The 20,408-nt window shown below is 51.4% G+C and overlaps 1 protein-coding gene and 1 non-coding gene across 2 annotated transcripts; one reads left to right on the plus strand and one right to left on the minus strand.

Annotated features, from left to right (window-relative positions):
• The first annotated feature begins 7,667 nt into the window (after positions 1–7,667).
• Positions 7,668–15,403, plus strand: PIF1 (PIF1 5'-to-3' DNA helicase). The gene is made up of 13 exons (XM_063091511.1): positions 7,668–7,694; positions 8,395–8,983; positions 10,106–10,238; positions 10,322–10,447; positions 10,554–10,707; positions 10,803–10,917; positions 10,996–11,102; positions 12,503–12,642; positions 12,932–13,038; positions 13,896–13,983; positions 14,151–14,296; positions 14,943–15,134; positions 15,344–15,403. Exons 2-13 carry the CDS (start codon positions 8,426–8,428, stop codon positions 15,401–15,403), a joined length of 1,926 nt encoding a protein of 641 aa, XP_062947581.1. The 5' UTR covers positions 7,668–7,694; positions 8,395–8,425.
• Positions 15,404–17,522: 2,119 nt separating this feature from the next.
• Positions 17,523–17,648, minus strand: LOC134374402 (small nucleolar RNA SNORA68). Its single transcript, XR_010023251.1, has one exon. It is a non-coding gene; the product is annotated as a small nucleolar RNA SNORA68 (small nucleolar RNA).
• Between the last annotated feature and the right edge of the window lie 2,760 nt (positions 17,649–20,408).

Below are 20,408 nucleotides of genomic sequence, written 5' to 3' on the forward strand. Positions count from 1 at the left end.
CCTGTGTGGAAAAGGGCAGTCAGGGGCCCCAGGGCTAGGGGGGAAGGAGATGGGGGCAACTTTTCCCTCATGCCTGGACCTGGGTTCCTTTATGTAAAGGGATGAAGAAAATCAAGCTTGAGGATCTGAGAAAGTGGGTGTATGCGCAACCTCTTGCAGACACCACATGGTTTTATTCCCTCAGTCTGCAGAACTGTGCAGCGTTGCACCCCATGCCTGAGGAAAATCAGATTCTACCTGCAGTAGATGTTACAACCCATTGCGGGGGGGAGGTGGGCACAGTGAGGTCAGGTCTGTTTTGATATTCAGCCAGCACCATCACTTTTGGGACTGAGCCTTGATATCCACTCTGGCCCATTTCCCCATCCAGCCCACGCTGGCCTTCTGATATTGCCTCTGCACCACATACACTTATTCGACACACTATTTGCCTTGACTATCGGGCCCTACACTAATGGCTGGGAGGTATGGCAGGGATCAGGGTTCCTCTCTACTGGGAGAGAAAGGTATGTAAACAGATGAGAATGGCATGTGTTAAATGTGAGAGTAAATGCTCAGAGGAGGAGCACCAAAACCAGGACAAAGAGGTAGTGGGACAGGCATTGTAGGCAGAGGACACAGTGTGCACAATGGCGCAGAGGCATGAAACGATGTAGTGTGTGTGTGTGTGTGTGTGTGTGTGTGTGTGTGTGTGTGTGTGTGTGTGTGTGTGTGTGTGTGTGTGTAAGGGGGGCCTTGTAGGTTGTGTTGAGAAGACCATATTATAACCTCAGGGCAGTGGGAAATCCTTGAAGGTTTCTGGCAGTAGAAGTGATGCTGTCTTGCATGTGCACCATTTAATCAATCAACAAAGTTTATTGAGTGCTTTTTGGGGAGGGGGGCAGCTGAGCTGTACAGAAATCCAACCCTTGAACTTGATGTTATCAGCATCACACTCTAACCAAGTGAGCTCACAGGCCAACCCTTACTGAGTGACTCTTAGGTGGGGGTGCTTTCCAATACATGATCATGGAATTGTCTATTTACTCAAAAGAGTTCAGGGAGCCTTTGTTATCTGCTCACTGTAATAAACTCTTCACATGTATCTCATTTAACCCTGACAAAAGTAGGTACCCATCCATGAAATAGATACAATTTTATCCTCGTTTTACAGATCGAGAATCCAAGGCTTGGAGAATTTAAATTACTTGGTTAAGGTCACTTGGCTGGATTCATACCCTGCCAGACTCTAGAGTTTATGCTCCCTACTAAATAACCTGTTTTGACAGCATTGTGTGATCAGACCACACAAGATTCTCCAGGTCCTGCCTTAGAGAGATGATGAACTAGTAGGAGGGTAGGCAAGTCCTGAGAAGGGCTTTGATAAAGAGCACAGTGTGTGATGAGAGTCCGCATTCTAGCAGGGCTAGCTGGATGGAAGTGGGGTGTGGAGGGAGATCAGGAAGAGGGAACATCTCACAAAAGTGAGAACTAGGGCCAGCCTGTGGCTCACTTGGGAGAGTGTGGTGCTGATAACACCAAGGCCACGGGTTTGGGTCCTATATAGGGATGGCCAGTTACCTCACTGGGTGAGTGTGGTGCTGACAACACCAAATCAAGGGTTAAGATCCCCTTACCGGTCATCTTTAAAAAAAAAAAAAAGTGAGAACTAATAGAACATTCTGACTTGTGAGAGAAACTAAGCAGTTTTTGTGTGGTCCTATGTCTGAAGGGTGTGTGGGGCGGGGGCAAGTTCTGTAAGATGCCACCAACGAGGCAACAGGAGCCAGAACTCTAGGGCCTAAGGGATTTGAAATTCCACCTGCAAGTAGCAGGGGGATATTGAAGCTTGAAACAGGGTGTAACACAATCTCATTTTCATTTTTTTTTCTTTTGGTGGCAGGCCGGTAAGGGGATCTGAATCCATGATCTTAGTGTTATAAGGCTGCGCTCTAACTAACTGAGCTAACGGGCCAGCCCCTCATTTTCATTTTACAAGCTCATTTTCATGACTGCTGTGTGCAGAAAAGAGTGACTAGGGCAAGAGACACACGAAAGTCCATTGGGTAGAAGACTGTTCCAGAAATCCAGGTTGGAGGTGGTGGAACCTGAACCAGGGCAGTGGTTATGAGGATGGTGGGGACAGACTAAAGACATAGAAAAGAGGTGGAGGGATCAGAACTTGGAGAGAGCAGTTTCATTATTCACTGATTCATCCATTTAAAAATATCTGTTCTGAGGGCTGGCTGGTTAGCTCGGTTGGTTAAAGTGGCCTTGTAACACCAAGGTCAAGGGTTGGGTTCCCCATACTGGCCAGCCTCCCCCCCCCCAAAAAAAAAACCAAAAACCCAAAAATCTGTTGAGAGTCTACCATGTAGATGGCACTGTTTTACTTCTTTGTTTAGTAGCTGGCCGGTAAGGGGATCTGAACCCTTGACCTTGGTGTTACAACATTACACTCTAATCAACTGAGCTAACTAACCAGCCCCAGGTGCTGTTTTAAACACAAGGGACAAAACCATAAACATGACAGGCATGATCCCTGCCCTCATGAAGCTGGAAGAAAAGGATGATAAGCAAGCAAATAAATGTAAACATGATAACAACTGAATGTGATAAGTTCTATCAAGGAAATAAACAGGTAATAAAATAGTAGAAGATAATAAAATAGTAACTCTTCTTTCCGAAGAGTGGATATTTCAGCTGAAACCTAAAAGAAAAAAAGGAAAAAATGGTTGGCCAGTTAGCCCAATTGGTTAGAGCGTGGTGTTATTATATCTATATCAAGAGTTTGGATCCCCACACTGGTCAGCCCAGCCGCCAAAAAAAAAAAAAAAAAAGAAAGAAAGAAAAGAAAAGAAAAGAAAAAGCATAATGAGCAAGGGAGAGTAGTAGACTTGCAGTCACAAGAAGCAAGAAGGAAGGGGGGAATTGGCAAGAACTCTGGATTTTATACATAGAGGAATAGCCTGGGGAGGCACTGAGGGCTTTTAACTAGAGAGAGGCAAAATCTGAGTTATATGTTTTAAAAGATTCTACCTGCTGCTGCTGTTAGGAGACTGGATTGTAGGGGGGTAGACTGGAAGCCTTGGAGAATAGACTGTAGGGGGGCAGAGGGGAAGGCAGAAATCCAGTGAAGTTGAGGAGACCACTGCTGTAATCCTGGGGATAGATGACAGGCTGCTAGCTCTAGGGTGTGGGCTGGGGATGAAGGGAAGTGGATAGATTCTTTGTTTTTGTTTTGTTTTTTCTTTTTCTTTTTTTTGGCGGCTGGCTGGTACAATGATTGAACCCTGACTGTGGTTATTATCAGCACCATGCTCTAACCAACTGAGCTAATCGGCCAGCCCTGAAGTGGATAGATTCAAAATACATTTTGGAGGCAGAAACAGCAGGTTTGGGTGGTGGATTGGATGTGGTAGATGAAGAAGGCATCAAGGATGTGGTGTGGGTTTTTAACTTGAGCCCAAAATGGTGATGCCATTTACTGAGATGATGAAGACAGAAGGAAAACGGGTATACATGGTATTGGGAAAGGAAATTAAAAGCTCTGTTTCAGAGAAAGTGAGTTTGGCATCCATGTGGAGATATGAGGAAGACAGATGGAGATAACTGGAGGGAAGAGGGGTAGTCTGGAGATACAATATTGGGAATGAGCATGTAGGTGATAATTAAGTCATGGGATTGAAAGAGACAGAAAAGAAAAACAATAAGGAAAAAAAGAAAAAGGGAGAGAGAGAAAGGACAGAAGGGAAAGAAAAGAAAGAAGAATCCTTGAGAGGTCTAATTGAGGAAGAAGTGTTAGCAAAGGAGACTAACACGGAGTAAGCTAGTAAAGTAGGAAAAAACGAGGAGAGTGATGTTGGAAGTTATGAGAAGAGAGAGTTTCGAGGAGGAAGTGGTCAGCTGTACGAGAGCGTCAAGAAAATGATTGTCCGCCGCTCAGCGATGAAGCAGTGCGAGGTGAAGTCGTGCTCTGGAAGCTGGAAGATCGCGGAACAAATACTCTTTCCTGTTAGGCTCCTCTACAAGACTGTCATTGTAAGCTTCAGGCTGCAATAAGCGGGAGGGCAAAAGCTTGGAGAGAAAGGATCTTAGGTGGAGGAGAGGGGCTCTTCTGAGTATCACATGAGATAACGCCAAAAATGCATTTTGTAAACAGCCTTGTGCTAATGTCATTGTTGTGATTAATGACCCAGGGATTAGACAGAGACTTCCCAGTGAGAGAGAGCAGTTAAGACGTGTGGAAGGGGTTCCCAAGGAGGAAACTTCATAATGAAGAAAATCCGTTCCTCCTGAGAGCTGGTCTCCAAATCAGGCTTTGGGTTAGGCGAGGAGATCACAGAGCAGCGTTGCATCTCATTCTAAATTGACCTCGCAGCGGCAGCAGCGAGCAGAGCACCGGCCGGATGCGGAGACCCGCCCAAAGCGGAAAGGGAGGAAGTCGGGCTCCAGATGTCAGGACTCCCTCTGGCTCCACCTCTCTCCTCCACCGGCCAATCAGGATCCAGTTGACAGGAAGGCGGCTCCCGGGCGAGGAGGAGGGCGGAGCCCGAGGACTGTTAATCCACCGCCAGGCGGAGACTGGTTACGCGTTCGATTCCTTTCCCTGTAAGGAGTGGCTGTTGCGCACCCAAAAACCTGAGTGGGCATTCCACCACTTTGGAAAAAGGCCTGGCAGTTTCATATAAAATTAAACATGCACCTACTCTATGACCCAGAATTTTTCACCTAGGTATTTGTTCAAATGAAATTAAAGCATAAATCCACAGGAAGATATTTATCAACATGAAAATGATAAACTGTAGTACATGCCTACAATGGAATAGCAGTCAGTGATAAAAAGGAACCAACTACTGAGACACAGAGCAACATGGATGAATCTCAAAATCATGGTGAATGAAAGAAGCCTTATGCAAAAGAATACATACTGTATAACTCCATTTATAAGTGTTAGAGCAGGGCCGGCCTGTGGCTCACTTGGGAGAGTGTGGTGCTGATAAAACCAAGGCCACGGGTTCGGATACTATATAGAGACGGCCGGTTAGCTCACTTGGGAGAGTGTGGTGCTGACAACACCAAGTCAAGGGTTAAGATCCTCTTACCAGTCATCTTTTAAAATAATAATAATAAATAAATAAATAAATAAAAAGATTCAGTGTATGTAAAAAATAAAAGATTTCATTGTATGTAAAGTTTACATTAAAAAGGTAAACATAGACTCTAGTTAATACTATGCATGCTAAAGTATTAGAATTGAAATGTAGTGATGTCTCGAAACTTCTAAATGTACAACAAAAAGATGATGCGTGAAGGAATGAATAGATGTATAGACGTGATAAAACAAATACAGCAGAATATTAATCCTAGAATGGCGGTAAGTATACGGGTATTCATAGTAAAATTCTTTCAACCTTTCTGTATATGCTTTAATATTTTCATAATAAAATGTTGGGGGTACCATGGTCTGAGAGGAGGGAGAAATGGTGAATTACTATCTAAATGGGTACAGAGTTTCTATGTGAGGTGAAAATTTTCCAAAACTAGGTTTTGGTGATGGTTATACATTTTGAATGTACTTGCCATGAATAGCACACTTAAAATAGTTAAAATGGTACATTTTAGGGCCGAGCCCGTGGCGCACTCGGTAGCGTGCTGCGCTAGCAGCGCGGCGACGCTCCCGCCGCGGGTTCGGATCCTATATAGGAATGGCCGATGCACTCACTGGCTGAGTGCCGGTCACGAAAAAGACAAAAAAAAAAAAAAAAAAAAAATGGTACATTTTATGTTATGTATTTAAAATGGTACATTTTATGTTATGTATTTTGCCACAATTAGAAAAAATGTGTGAAAGCCAAAAAAAACAAAGTTGGGGAAAATCCATTTTGGAAGTCCCTGTGCCTTCCCTAGAAGCAGTCTGGGGTACTGCACAGAGAGACGGGGGAAGGGAGCTGGCTGTTTGTAGGTGTCCTAGGCCCATTTGGAGCAGATGGCAGTGAGAAGAGAGAACACAGGCTTTGGAAACAGACCTGGGTTCATAATCCCAGCTCTTTCATTTCTAACTATGTGACTATTTGTTTCTTATTACTATTGCTGCTGTAAAAAATTACTACAAATATAGCGGCTTAAAATGACACAAATTTATTAATAACTAAATATGTTCCTTTTGGAGATTCTGGGGGATAATCCTTTTCCTTGCCTTTTCCAGTTTGTAGAGGCCTCCTGCATTGGTTGGCTTGGCTTGTGGCCTCTTCTTCATCTTCAAAGCCAGCTGTAATCTTCACACCTGTCTGTATTTCTCTCTCTCTAAACTCTGCTTCCTTTGCCACATCTTCTCTGACTCTCTTGTCTCCCTCTTTCCGATATAAGGACCCTCGTGCTTACATCAGACCCACCCAGATAACCAAGGATAATCTCCCCATCTCAAAATCCTTAATTTAGGGCTGGCCGGTTAGCTCAGTTGGTTAGAGTGTGGTGCTGATAACATCAAGTTTTGATCCCTGTACCAGCCAGCTGCTGCCCCCCATCCTTAATTTAATCATATCTGCAAAGACCCTTTTGCCAATGTAAAATAACACTCATAAATTCTAGGACACAGGGGCTGGCCCGTGGCTCACTCACGTGGCTGATAACACCAAGGCCACGGGTTCGGATCCCATATAGGGATGGCCGGTTAGCTCACTGGGTGAGCGTGGTGCTGACAACACCAAGTCAAGGGTTAAGATCCCCTTACCGGTCATCTTTGGAAAAAAAAGAAAAGAAAAATGAGGGTTGAGCTGACCGATTAGCTCAGTTGGTTAGAGTGCAGCCTTTTAACATTAAGGTCAATGGTTTGGATCCCCATACAGCCAGCCACCGAAAAAGAAATATGAAGGCAATTTAATTCATGGCGTATCTGTAAAATGAGGTAGGGGGACTCACCTGTAAGATCCCTTCCAGCTATGTAATTCCAACCCGCAATGAGCGAAAAAAGATAATTAAAAATAAATTCTAGTACTGACCAGACTCCAAAACAAAAAATAAATTCTCTTAGCATCCAGTGCAACAAGAGGGATAAGAATTCCTTGAAGACAGGTAGTCACACGCTTCCCTTGTACTCCCTAGGCACCTGGCACTGGTTCCTCACTCACAAGTCTCAACCGGGTGGGAAAAACAAATGTGTAAAATGACCCTTACAAAGGCAGAGAAGGGTGGTAATAGTTGGGGGACGGGGCAGTGGATTAGGCAGGTTTGGGTGGTCTACCCAGTAGTGGACAATGGTACCGTGAGTGGAAACAGGAGGGTGAAGGACCAGAGGAATCTCTTCCCCAAGGCCAAGGCCAGCTGCTGTGTGCAGGCTAAAGGAAAAAGGGTGTGCGTTGGAAGGATGGCTCCGAAAATAAATTTTCTGAGCCGGATTGGGTGACATTACACCACGCGCCGCCCAGCCGAAACCCCTGCCTCCTCCCACCACGCCCACTAGGCCATCGGACTTGGTGTGCTCGAACGATAAACCTCCTTTCTCTGGTGTGCAATTGGTACAGCCCAAGCTCCAGGAGTTGGAACCCAACGAAAGACACGCCCATTGCCACGCCCCTTCCTCTGACTGGCTGGGGAATTTAAAGCTCGGGCCGGTGATAGGGTAATTTTCTATCCCACTATTTGAAATCTCCTTGTTTCATAGCTTAGCCAGCAGGCTGGCTGTAATCGGCCTGTTCACCCAAGTACCGGCACAAGTGAGTGTCTGCCCGAGCCCCGAAGTGGGAGGCAGAGAGCCTGACTCTTCTAGGGGTCCCCGCCGGGAGGGTGCATATGACTGGGTCAGACGGAGGGAGCACGGATTCCCGGGCCCCAGGGTCCCCGGCGATTTCCCTAGCCAAATATTCTCCTCCCCGTCCCCACCTTGGGGGCGCCAGGGCATCGGAATCACGCTGACCCCGACTCTCACTAGGCGTTGTGGCTTATGAGGGGCAAGTTAATTTTCCTCTTCCAGCCTGTTTCTGCTTCTGTGCACGGGGAATATTAACACCTGCCAGGCTACATATAAGCCAGTGAACGTGCTTGGAAGGCAGTTCCCTTCCCATCTCCCCACGTGCGATTACCCTGCTTCCTGGGGAGAGGACCCTAAGGATTCCCGCACTGGAAAAAAAGCAGGCTTCTTTTCAGCGCAGGGACCCCTTTCTAATACGATCCTTGCAGGACAACGGAAGCCCCCAATCCTGCGTGCATTTCACACTGCCCAGCCGCTGCTCGGGAAACGGTTGTGAAGCAGAGTACATTTCCAAGAGTGGATTTTCGTCTAGCCCAGGGCTTTTTTTTTTTTTTTAACCGTCTCTGTGACCTCCTTCCGTTACCAGTGACAGCCTCCGGGCTCCCCATCACGGCCTCTATACTACCCATTATGTCCCCTGAATCCGCGTGACCCCTGTGCTCCAGGCCTCTTCGCAGACCTGCAAGGGCGGTGACGATGCTTTCGGGCACCGAGGCGGCGGCAGCGGAATGCGAGGACGCGGAGCTGCGGTGCCGCGTGGCTGTGGAGGAGCTGAGCCCGGGCGGACAGCCGCGAAGGCGCCAGGCCCTGCGCACGGCGGAGCTGAGCTTAGGTCGTAACGAGCGCCGCGAGTTGATGCTGCGGCTGCAGGCGCCAGGGCCCTCGTGGCGGCCGCGCTGCTTCCCCCTGCGCGCCGCGCGCCTCTTCACGCGCTTCGCGGCCGCCGGGCGCAGCACGCTACGGCTCCCCGCCCTCGGCGCTCCCGGGTCCGGCGCGGTGCAGCTGCTGCTCTCCGACTGCCCCCCGGACCGCCTGCGCCGCTTCCTGCGCACGCTGCGCCTCAAGCTGGCCGCCGCCCCGGGACCCGGACCGGCCTCAGCCCGCGCGCAGCTGCTCAGCCCGCGGCCCCGCGACTTCGTCACCATCAGCCCCGTGCAGCCCGAGGAGCTGCGGCATGCGGCGGCCACCCGGGTTCCGGACACCACGCCGATGAAGAAGTCCGCAGAGCCCCGGACGAGGGCCGAGCCCAGCAAGGTGAGGACAGGAAAGGGGGGACGTCGTTGGGCGTGGGTGCGTCACTTTTTTTTTTTTTTTTTTAAGATGACCGGTAAGGGGATCTTAACCCTTGGCTTGGTGTTGTCAGCACCACACTCTCCCAAGAGAGCTAACCGGCCATCCCTATATGGGATCCGAACCCGTGGCCTTGATGTTATCAGCACCGCACTCCCGTGTGAGCCACGGGCCGGCCCCATCGTCACTCTTTAAGATGGCAGAGGAGACCGAGGAGGTCCAAGGTTGGGGGGAAGACGGTGCGTATTTGAGGGGACCGCTGGTTATCTCACAGGAGATGCCCATGGGACATGTAAGTATGAGAGAGATGTGGGATTTGTGCCTGCGCTTCTCACAGTGAGTGTAATCCCAGAGACTGGGTAAGTGAGAGAAAAGGAAACATGGGCCCAGGCCACATTAAAAGAGAAAGCAGAGGACCAGACTTCAGAAGGAAAAGTAGGAGAATGTAGTGGGCCTGGAGGAGAGAAGCTTTTGGAGAAAACGAAGTGGTCAGCAGTGTCAGATGATAGGGGTGCAGTCTGGTGGGTCTCACAATGTTTGTGGATCACGAACCACAGGAATTTGAGAGTAAAAGAAGCAGAGAATGGGGCAAGAAGGGGCCCTGGCTACGCACGGTTTTGCTTGGGTGTTTGAGGTGAGAGAGGCGGGTCTGTGACAGGAAGAGAAGTGAGAAGGAAAGTTGGGTGACAGGAAGGGAAATGTTAGGCAATCAAGGGTAGGGAGCTGAGAGAGGATCCAGACCCCACACACTGGGCACCTTCAGGGCACAAGGAGAGACCTAGATCCCAAAAGTTGCTGGCAAGATCTCCAGGTGAACCAGGGCTGGCAGGTGAACTCACTTGATTAGAATGTTCGCTCTAACACCAAGGTCAAGGGTTCTGATCACCATACTGGCCAGCTGCGCCCCCTCAAAAAAAAAAAAAAAAAAAGATCTCTTGGTGAACCAAGGCTGACCAAGGGCTCCAAGGTGTGAAGCCAGCAGAGAAACAAAGGGCTATCAGACCTAGCATTGCACATGGGCCACGAAGGGTGGGAGCAATGCCTAGGGGGTGGGAGGAGGTCCTGAGGCAGCCTTGTCCCCCTCAGGAAGCCCCAAAGTGGCCCCTACCTGTGAAGAGGCTGAGCTTGCCCCCAACCAAGCCACAGCTTTCTGAAGAACAGGCTGCTGTGCTGCAGGTCGTCCTGAAAGGCCAGAGCATTTTCTTCACTGGGAGTGCAGGTAATAGGGGCAGAGTGTGGGCAAGGGGACAGTGGTGGGATGGGATGGGGGATCAGGTGGCCCTGACTTTGCCCACTGCCCAGGGACAGGGAAATCATACCTACTGAAGCGTATCCTGGGCTCACTGCCCCCCACGGGCACTGTGGCCACTGCCAGCACTGGGGTGGCAGCCTGCCATATTGGGGGCACCACCCTCCATGCCTTTGCGGGTAAGTGGGAACCCCTGGGTCTTGAGCCAGGTCTGTGGGAAGGGAGGGAGAGGTCAGGGTTGAGGGGGCTGGGGGCTCAGCCCAGGCTGAATAGTGTCACTCACAGGCATAGGTTCAGGCCAGGCTCCCCTGGCCCAGTGTGTGGCCCTAGCCCAGCAGCCAGGCGTGCGGCAGGGCTGGCTGAGCTGCCAGCGGCTGGTCATTGACGAAATCTCCATGGTGGAGGCAGACCTGTTTGACAAGCTAGAGGCTGTGGCCAGGTCAGCATGTGCAATGAGTGAGAGCTGAGTTCTGCTGGACTTCAGTGTGGAACCCTCCCACCCCAACCCCTAAAACACCCCATGCTCCTCTCCAGAGCTGTCCGGCAGCAGAACAAGCCATTTGGCGGGATCCAGCTCATCATCTGTGGGGACTTCCTGCAGCTGCCACCCGTGACCAAGGGCTCCCAGCGCCCGCAGTTCTGCTTCCAGGTACTACTTCACTGCTGGCCCTGCCCTCCACAGGGGTCTGCTCTGCTCCCTAACCCACCCCCACCCCATCCCCACCAGGCCAAGAGCTGGAGGAGGTGTGTGCCAGTGACGCTGGAGCTGACCGAGGTGTGGAGGCAGGCAGACCAGACCTTCATCTCTCTGCTGCAAGCTGTGAGGCTGGGCAGGTGAGCCCTGGTGGATAGAGAAGGGGCTACAGAATGAAGATCCAAATGTGGGGCAGAGTGGAGCACAGGGACCCAGTGAAGCAGGAGAAACATATGTCCTCAGGAGCAAGCAGTCAGTAAAGAAGAGGAGCCTTGAGCAGGACACTGGGCAGCTCAGGACAGACTTTAGTCAAGAGCTTCCTGGCTGGCCCCATAGGAAACAGTCACTCTATGGGTGCTGGGACTCAGCCTCCGTCAGGGTTAGGTCTCTGAGCACAGGGGTTGGCACAGAATAGGTGTCAGGAAAGGGAGAATAGATAGATGGACACAAAGGAGGAATTCAGAGATGTTAGCACCCCCATTTTATAGATGCAGAAACTGGGGGTCAAAGTCATGGCCAGTAACTGAACCCAGGTCTGACTGTAAAACCCAAGTTCTTTCTGCTCTTAGGGCCCATAGGGCCACTTGATAGGGGAGGGGAGGTTGCAGACATGATCTCTCTCCAACTAGGAGGAAAGGTTGAAATGCCATGGCTTCTCTAATGTGAGAGTGCAGGGGCTGGCCAGCTAGTTCAGTTGGTTACAGTGCAGCCTTGTAACGCCAATGTCAAGGGTCAGATCCCCTGATGGCCAGCTGCCTCCACCCACCCCCCAAAAAAGTGGGAGAGCAAAGGAGGCCAGGAAGGCAGAAGATATGGGCCAGAACTGAAAGACAGCCCAGACAGGGATGGGACCAGGACAGGGGAGTGGCTGTGACGGGCTTTCTATGCCTTGAGACCCCTGACACAGTCATGGGAGGCAAGTAGGAAAGGGTGCAGCACACACCAGCTCATGGGGGGGACAGGAGGAAGGATGAGTGGCAGAGCAGAAAGAGATGATTGCAAGCTGGTCCCCTCCTCCCACCCGAGTTGCTGCTGCACCCAAGCTTCCGTGTAGAGGAAGGCTTGAGATTAGGGAAAATAGAAACAGATTAGGTTTTTCACCCAAGGCAGCAGGCAAATGGCCAGAAGATTGTATCCTGGAAGTGGATCTGACTACAGGGTAGCCAGTATTATAGGGTATCAGCATCAGCCCCTTGTCTGGGTCCTGCAAGCCAATGGCCTATGCTCATTCATCACATCCAGCTTCCTCAGGAGCATTATGGGGGGGGGGGGGTCGGGGAGGAGAGGGCAGCATGGGGAAGGGTGTTTGCCCATGATCATGGCCCAGCACCCCCGCATCCCTGGGCTCATTCCCCATGTCTTCTGGGGCCCAAGTGAGGAAGGGACAGTTGGCCAGCCTGGGAGCCAGCAAATCTTACCCTGGTGCCTTTCTCCAGTCCCAAGGCCTGATCCATGGCTCACTTCTTGGACCACACTGTACATGTTCCTCACCTTCCCTGGTGTTCAGGTGGGCTCTGCCCTGACAGCCTAGCCCCCACAGGTGCTCAGATGACGTGACCCGCCAGCTCCGGGCCACAGCTGCTCACAAGGTGGGACGAGACGGGATTGTGGCCACAAGACTCTGCACTCACCAGGATGACGTGGCCCTGACCAACGAGATGCAGCTGCAGGAGCTGCCAGGTGAGCAGGGAGCAGGGATGAGCAAGACCAGCTGGGAGGGGCCATCAGGGAGGTGTGGCCCCCAGGCAGCCTGGGCCCTTAGGGTCATTTGGATATCTAGGCCCCCAACTTCTGTGGCCGTACATTTGCCACGATAACTGTGACTTTGAGAGGTGTGGTGAATTGATTCCAAAGCCTCTCTAGGCCTGAGCTGCCCCCACTCCACCCCCCAGTGCCTGGTCTAACAGCTGTTTTTGGAAACTGAGATACGAGCCAATGATTTGTAATCTGTTTGCCCAATTCTTTCCAGGTGAAGTACATAGCTTTGAGGCTGTAGACAGCCACCCTGAGCTATCCCGGACCCTGGATGCCCAGTGTCCTGCTAGCCAGCTCCTTCAGTTAAAGCTGGGGGCTCAGGTAAGTGGGAAGCAGGGTCTAGACCCTAGAGCTTGGGCTGTCTTACATGGCCTCCCCGATCCTTACCCCTCTTTTGGCCACTCTGCAGCCAGTGGGCCCAGTTGTGACCACACCAAAACCCTCCTACCTCCTGTTTCCACCACCTTCCTGTCTTCACCTTTCCCCTGCCCTCCTCATCCTAAACCTGGAGCTCCTCAAGCAGTGTTGCTTTGGTCAAGTCCCTTTCACTTGCTGAAGCTCTGTTCCTGCACCTCTAAACTGGGGAGTGAAATACCTACCCCACATGGCTGTCTTCTGTAGTACGAGGGAACTTTAAAAAGTTTATGGAAAAACGGAATTAAAAAATATACAAACTTTCATGAACTTTTTGAAGCACCTTTGTATACCTTATAGATGTGAGACAGTTTTGATTCATTCTATGATATGGAGGGAGGGAGGGATGGGAGACATTCCTCAGGGTCCAAAGGGCACCACAGGGGAAAATGCAGGCACAGTGTGGCTGAGAGAAGGGTGCCAGGACCTAAGTGCCATCCCTCAAGATTTGTGGCCCACATACATGCTCCACAACAGATCTGATCATTTTCAAAGCCCTGCAACATAGGTTACCTTACCTATCTTTACCACATCCTTCTGGGGCAAACTGTGCAAATGTTACCCCCTTTGACACAAGGGGAAACTGAGACACAAGGGAAAGCTTGTCCCAGGGGTCACAGTCAGCCATTGACAGAGCTAAGGATTGGGACTCAGTGACCCTCCATGACAGCCCCCTGCCCTCAGCCTCCAAGAACAGTGACTGCTGGTGATGAGGCCAGGCGTGGGGCAGGGCTGCTCTCCATGCCTCCAATTCTCCTTTGCAGGTGATGCTGGTGAAGAACTTAGCAGTGTCTCGGGGCCTGGTGAATGGTGCCCGAGGGGTGGTGGTTGGGTTCGAGGCGGAAGGGAGAGGTAAGTGATGGCGGGCAGTGGCAGCCCTTCTGCTTGGGCTTGCAGCAGGGTCTCAGGATTAGTGGGAGGAGGAAAAGGCTAAGACGGAAAGACCCAAAGGCCCCTGCTCCTCACCTCTGAGCCCTGAGGTCGACCTGAAAGGTCCTTTTTCTCCACGCTTTCCTCAGGGCTGCCCCAGGTGCGGTTCCTGTGTGGAGTCACTGAGGTCATCCGCGTTGACCGCTGGACAGTGCAGGCCACAGGGGGCCAGTTCCTCAGCCGGCAGCAGCTGCCCCTCCAGCTGGCCTGGGCAATATCCATCCACAAGAGCCAGGTGACCATCAGTGCAAGGAGTGAGGACAGTGCAGGGCAGACTGGACAGGATGTGCCTGGGGCATACTGGGGGGAGGGGGTTGTCTTGAGGCTTTATGGGGTTGAGCTTGCCCTGGATGGAAAGTTCCAGACCAAGAATATAATAAACCTTTCTTTAGTGAATTTCCCAGCCTTCCTCCTTCTCTCCCTTTCCTGGACACATTTATTTCCCCTCTGCCATTTCCTGCCCTGCTGTTTTCTGAACCACTACCAGAAACGTTAAATTTAATCCCTACAACTGTATAAAGTATAGATGTAATAATCATTTCTGTTTCACAGAGGAGAACACCAAGGCTCAGAGAGGTTAAGGAACTTGTCTAAGGTCACATAGCTAGTGAATGGCAGAGCCAGGATTCAGTTTCATGTCTGTCTGACTCAGAGCCTGAGCTCTTTCCTTTCACCCCATCTCTCAACTTTTATCCTGAACTTGTGTCTCCTGGTCCCCCTCCTCAGAAAACCATCTGCTGTCAGGCTCTCCCTCTGCCTCGAGACTCTCTGGGCTAGGCAAGGAGATTCCAGGGCAGTAACTGGGCTGATGGAGGGTCAGGCTCTTGGGCGCAAGGGACTTCAGGCTAAGCTGGCTCCATTTCTGTCCCTCCATCCCCCAGGGCATGTCCCTGGATTGTGTGGAGATTTCCCTGGGCCGTGTGTTTGCCAGTGGCCAGGCTTATGTGGCCCTTTCTCGGGCCCGCAGCCTGCAGGGCTTACGTGTGCTGGACTTTGACCCCATGGTGGTTCGCTGTGACCCCCGTGTGCTGCACTTCTATGCCACCCTGCGACAGGGCAGGGGCCTCAGCCTGGTAAGAGTGAGTCACGTGATGGCGGGCCCTGTGGCCATGGGCAGGCTGGGAGCTAGGTCAGAGGGAAGCCCCAGGAGGACCTTGGGATGGGGGCAGCAGAGCCCTCTACTGGCTCCTTTGGGGGCGGGAGCAAGGAGATGCTAGTCCCCAGGCTGTGGCTCTGGGGAACAGCACAAGACCATGACTGGGCTTCTTTAACTCTGATCCAGGAGTCCCCAAATGATGATGAAGCAGCCTCAGACCAGGAGAACATGGACCCAAACCTCTGAGCTCCAGCTGCAAAGAGAAAACAAAGGGTGGTCTCCCCACCCTCCTGTTCCCTAGTGGGCCAGGGCCCCAGGGAATAGCTGCGGAAGGGCAGCCAGTGTTTTTTCTCCGTTCTTTAGGGGCTTTCAGACTCCTGGCAGGGTTAAAGGTAGAGTGCTTCCCTCCCACTTACCAGCTGTGCCTCAGCTCTCCCCCTTTGCCCTGGGTAAGCTGCTTCCAAGGCCAGAAGTAACCCTTTCTGTGCCAGCTGGGAATGGGCCTGTGTGTGGTGGCACCTGGTGTCAGAGGACAAAGCTCTCTGCGAGGGCTGGACATGAGGCCACACAGTCCTAAACACCGCTCCCTTTGAGCTGCAGAAGGGAGAAACAGTGAAGATAGGTGATCTGGGAGCAGCACCAGTGTTTCCAGTCAGGGACCTGGGAGGGACTCAGGCCAGGTAGGTATAGGCCCAAGACAGAGAATGGAACTTGGTATCTCCACGGCTAGGCTGAGCCTAGCACAGCCCAGAACAAACACCCTTCTGAGCCTAACCTGAGAATATACATTGCAAAAGGTGCACCCATATTTTAAGCTGCTTTTTTGATAGAGAAATAGTGTTTAAGGGCATTGAAATGGATATTCTGAGGTTGTATTTTTTTAGGATAAATAAACTTGTGATTGCGTAAAAACTGTCTCCTCTCTCTCCCTCTCTCATGCACGTGCACACAGGTGTTTGTTCATGCCACAACAGCTGAGATCACAGCACCCTTATGTGAGGTTTTGTTAGTTTGGAAAGCTGAGTTACATGAGGTTGGTGACTAACAGTCAAATCCAAGTGAGTCGCCATCACCCAGTAGTCAGGCAAGGACACACTAGAGAATTCATGTGGTGAGAAATGCAACCGGGCTTGCTGCAACATCAGAAGAATGCTGGGGGCCTGGGTTGAAACTTTCTCAGTTTGATCCTTGCTGGGGCTCCAAGTTTGTACATTCTGATGGGGAAGGAATCATCAGCAAACTAATTTTAGTTTATCAGAAAGCCTGATGGTGGATCCCCATACCGGCCAGCCATCAAAACAAAAAAGCCTGATGGAAATTGCTCAGGGGTCCTCATAGGCTAGTTAAAACTAAGGTTCTCTGCTTATGAGCAAAAAGGTTTCAATTCTGGGTGGTAGTAGAGGGTACAGTGGAGACATTAGGAAACACAAAATCTGGGTGCTCAAAGGCACTTATCCCTGTCTCCCACAAGCCAGCAGAGATCCCAGTGCCCAGTGAATGGGTGCTCAGGAAGTGTCTGGTTAACTGGTAGAGACCACTGACATGGGGGCTCGGTTCTGTGACGGTTCAGAGGGGCTCTGAGCTCAGACTTTCCCTGTGGGCTTCGTGGAGGAGGCAGGGAAGATGCCTGTGAAGAATTTGACCTATTACAGCTCAGGAGACAGACCTCGCTTTCCATCCTGATTTTGCCACTCGCCAACTGTGTGACTTTAGGCAGGTTACACAATCTGTCTGAGAGGCTTTGCTCACCTATAAAGTTCAGGTAGTAACTGTTCCTTTCACATAGGCTTGTCAGAAAGGCCAACACATGGCAGGAACTTCATCAGTAGCTGTTAACATTTATGACCGTAATGATCATCACTGAGATGTCTGTCGAGCACAGTCCTGTCTGGCTCCTACACTGGCTCCTTTGGCAGACAAAATGTAGAGGCTCAAAGGGGTGCCAGCCTGGCCCCGGGGCCCAGGATGACCCCTGCCTGTCAGGCTCTCTTGCCACCACCTTTTCTGACCTTGAGGAGTTGATTATTTCTTAAACTGTGATCCCTTTTCTCTGCCTTGAACAGAAGACACTCTTACAAGCAGAAGCCAAGTCCACAAGGTGACCTACCCCCTCCCAACAAGTGAGCAACCAGGGGGTCTTTAAGTGTGGTGCCATTCATGAGTCAGTATGTTCCCAGTCTGCCTGCAGAACACAGCTTTCCTCCCAAGTCCAGCTGTGAGCAGGTCATGTCAAGGACCTGCCCTCAGGGCACTTACCATCTGGATGCACCTTGCTTCTTTCACTCTTTCCTTACACTTAACACATAGATTGGGGATCATCCAGTTCAGCACAGGTAGCACTGTCTCATGTTTTCTTTTTTGCACAAGAAGTGCAGAATTCACTTTGAGGGGCACAACCACGGCCCCCCAAAGGTGACAAGATCTCTTGCTATTTGCACCTCTGTTGAAACCACTGCTACAAGGAACAGTGATTCTTAGGTTTCTGTGTGGTCTCATGTTTTCTAACAGTGCTGTAACCTTTGGGGTTCTTGGAGGGAAATAGGAGAAACTGATGTAGAATAATTTAAACAGGAAAGTTAGATAATGGAAGGCTCATCCTCAGAACCAACATGAAGTCCAGAAAACTAGGCTTGGAAACAAATAGAGGCCAGGGAGGCTAGAACCACTGGCAGGTGAGCTGGGAGCAGCCAGGCCAGGAGGACCTCTGCAGCCATCACTGGACACCGAGCACAGCCACCAGGGGAAGGAGCTCTGCACTCTGCTGCCTCCTCCCTCACTCAGCCTGGACCTAAAGGCGAGCATGTGGCTGGTTGACCTGGTCTCCAGCGCAGGTCCTGCAGCCACTGGCAAGAGGCAGCATGTGCCATGAAGGTGCAAGAGGGACTGGTGCTTCTGCCTGGAGGTGAATCTCCCATCATCCCTCAGTGCCCACTGGGATCTGCAGCTGAGGGTAGTGAGCAATTTACAAGTTGTTCTCCCCCTAGAATGAGGCAGATCTCCCAGTACCGACAGACCTGGCTCAGCTGTTTTTGTGTCCCCACAGCACTCAGCATGATGATTTTATTTTATTTTTTTTTAAAGATAACCAGTAAGGTGATCTTAACCCTTGATTTGGTGTTGTCAGCACCACGCTCTCCCAAGTGAGCTAACTGGCCATCCCTATATAGGGAACCAAACCCATGGCCTTGGTGCTATCAGCACTGCACTATCCCAAGTGAGCCACGGGCCGGCCCTAGCATGATGATTTTAGAAAGTAGAGACTTCATAAAATGGTTGATAAACGAAAGAAGGCATAGACTGTGGCAGGTCCCCTGGGAGGCAGGAAATGTTTACTCCCATTATGCAGATGAGGCAGCTGGGGCCAGTGGCAGAGCTGGAGCTAGAACCCTGTGCCCTCCCTTGGTCTTCTCCGAGCTGTCCAAAGGGAAAAAGATGTGGGAGGGGACCTTGAGAGGCTAAGAGGGACTGGTAAAGTGCCCACAGCCTGGGTGGTGGGCATGACCCTATCCTTTCTGAGGTCCTGGTATATTTTTCTCACCCCCACTGGGCCAATGGTCATACTCAGACCCCCAGATCCCAGAGCAGCCAAGCCCTCCCATTCCCCCAGCACCACATACCACAGACCACTAGGTGGCGCCAAGTGGTCATTCGGTCCCTTCCCAGGAACCTGGCAGATCCTTTGTCTCCGTCTGCGCCTGGGTGGGGCTTGTGGACTCCTCAGGAGCTGGGGCTGAGTTAGTGAGGAGCCGGGGAAGTTCCTTTGTTAAGAAACTTCTATCAGGTATCTGTTGAGTGCCTCGTGGTTTGTGTTCTTTAGACCTCTTGCTTCCTTCTTACAGTAATCCTTATAGGAGGAGGGATGATTGTCATCATTTGATGGAGAGAGAAACCTAAACTTTGTGAGGTTAGGTGACTTGGCCTGGGCCGCACTGCAAGCCGGGTCTGGAACCCAAGTCCCAGATACAGGGTCCTGGGGTTTTGGCAAAGTGAGCAGAGAGCCCTGAAGCCTGATTCCTGCGTTTAAATACTGGTTCCACCATGTCTAACTGAGTGACCTTGAAGGTTTTGCTTAGATCTTCAGACTCATTAGTGAAATGGTGATAACAGCCAATTGATGGAGTTAGGACAGCTAAAGAGCTGGGGGTGGGGCCAGGTAAACCTTCAAGGTTAGCTGTTATTTGCCTTTTATTCTCACCTGAAAGGCCTACACCCCCCCCACCCCCCTCCCTCTAGAGTAGCCTCCAGGGAATAACAAAAAGAGTTAACAACAGCTCAGAGTGGATGAATGCCCTCGTTCACAAAGCCTTCCTCCCATCTAGCCTCCTGGAGGATCCTAGCAGTGCCCACCCACTGTGCGGAAGGGGACGCTGAAGTCTTGCCCCCTCTGCTTCCCCCAACAAACATGAGGTCCTCGCCGTGGTCAGTCAGTGTGTCTGTCATAACCACCCTCTTCTTTCCTCTGCGCACTTTCCTATGAGAGCAGGAGCTTGAGACCTTGTTTACAGAGGAGGAGACTAAGCCTCACAGAAGGTGGGTGGCCCAAGGTTACATGGCTGTAAATGGCAGAGCCAGGGTGGGCACCCAGGTGTCTGAGGCCTCCACTTGGAGTTCCGGGCCTTCGCAAAAAGGATCAAATGTGGGATGCTTCCTTGCCCCCTAGCTTTGTCCCTGAAGCCCCACATGCAAGACTCCATTTCTTTAGGATTCTAAGAGCTTCACTTGCTGAGAGACAAAGGGCCAGGAGGTGCCTCCTGAGTCAGGCCAACTGCAAGGGGCGGGGCTTGGATGGCTTGGAAGGTGCCCCTGAACAGGAAGTGGAACCCCAGGTGCCAGACAAGCCCTGTGCTGGTGCAAGAGGAAGACAGACGGCCAGCCCACCTCCTTCTCTTGGACTCTCCCCCATGGCTGCAGCCCCTCCTTCAGCCTCCAGGCAGATGCCCGGCCCTGGGGTGCCCCTCACTTCCCTCCCCAAGCCGGTGTTGGGTTCAGTAAGCAGAGCCCCGCTCACCTGGGAGGGTGCGGAGGGCATCCAGTTACAAGCTGGGGCTGGGAGGCCAGGCAGGGACAACCCAGGGCAGGAGCCAAAGGCCTGGGGACTGGTGGTGGGGGCAGGTGTCAGGGGGAGGCCCCATGGTCTGGACTCCTTGCCTCCCCAAACACCCTTTTGCCACTCCTGGGGACTGTGGCAGAAAGGCTACGGCATCCACCCACAGTTTGGAACTGTGCTTGACACACTGTAAAGGGCTGTGCA

Source organism: Cynocephalus volans, chromosome 3 (genome assembly GCF_027409185.1).
Source record: "Cynocephalus volans isolate mCynVol1 chromosome 3, mCynVol1.pri, whole genome shotgun sequence".
NCBI classification, from domain to species: Eukaryota; Metazoa; Chordata; class Mammalia; order Dermoptera; family Cynocephalidae; genus Cynocephalus; species Cynocephalus volans.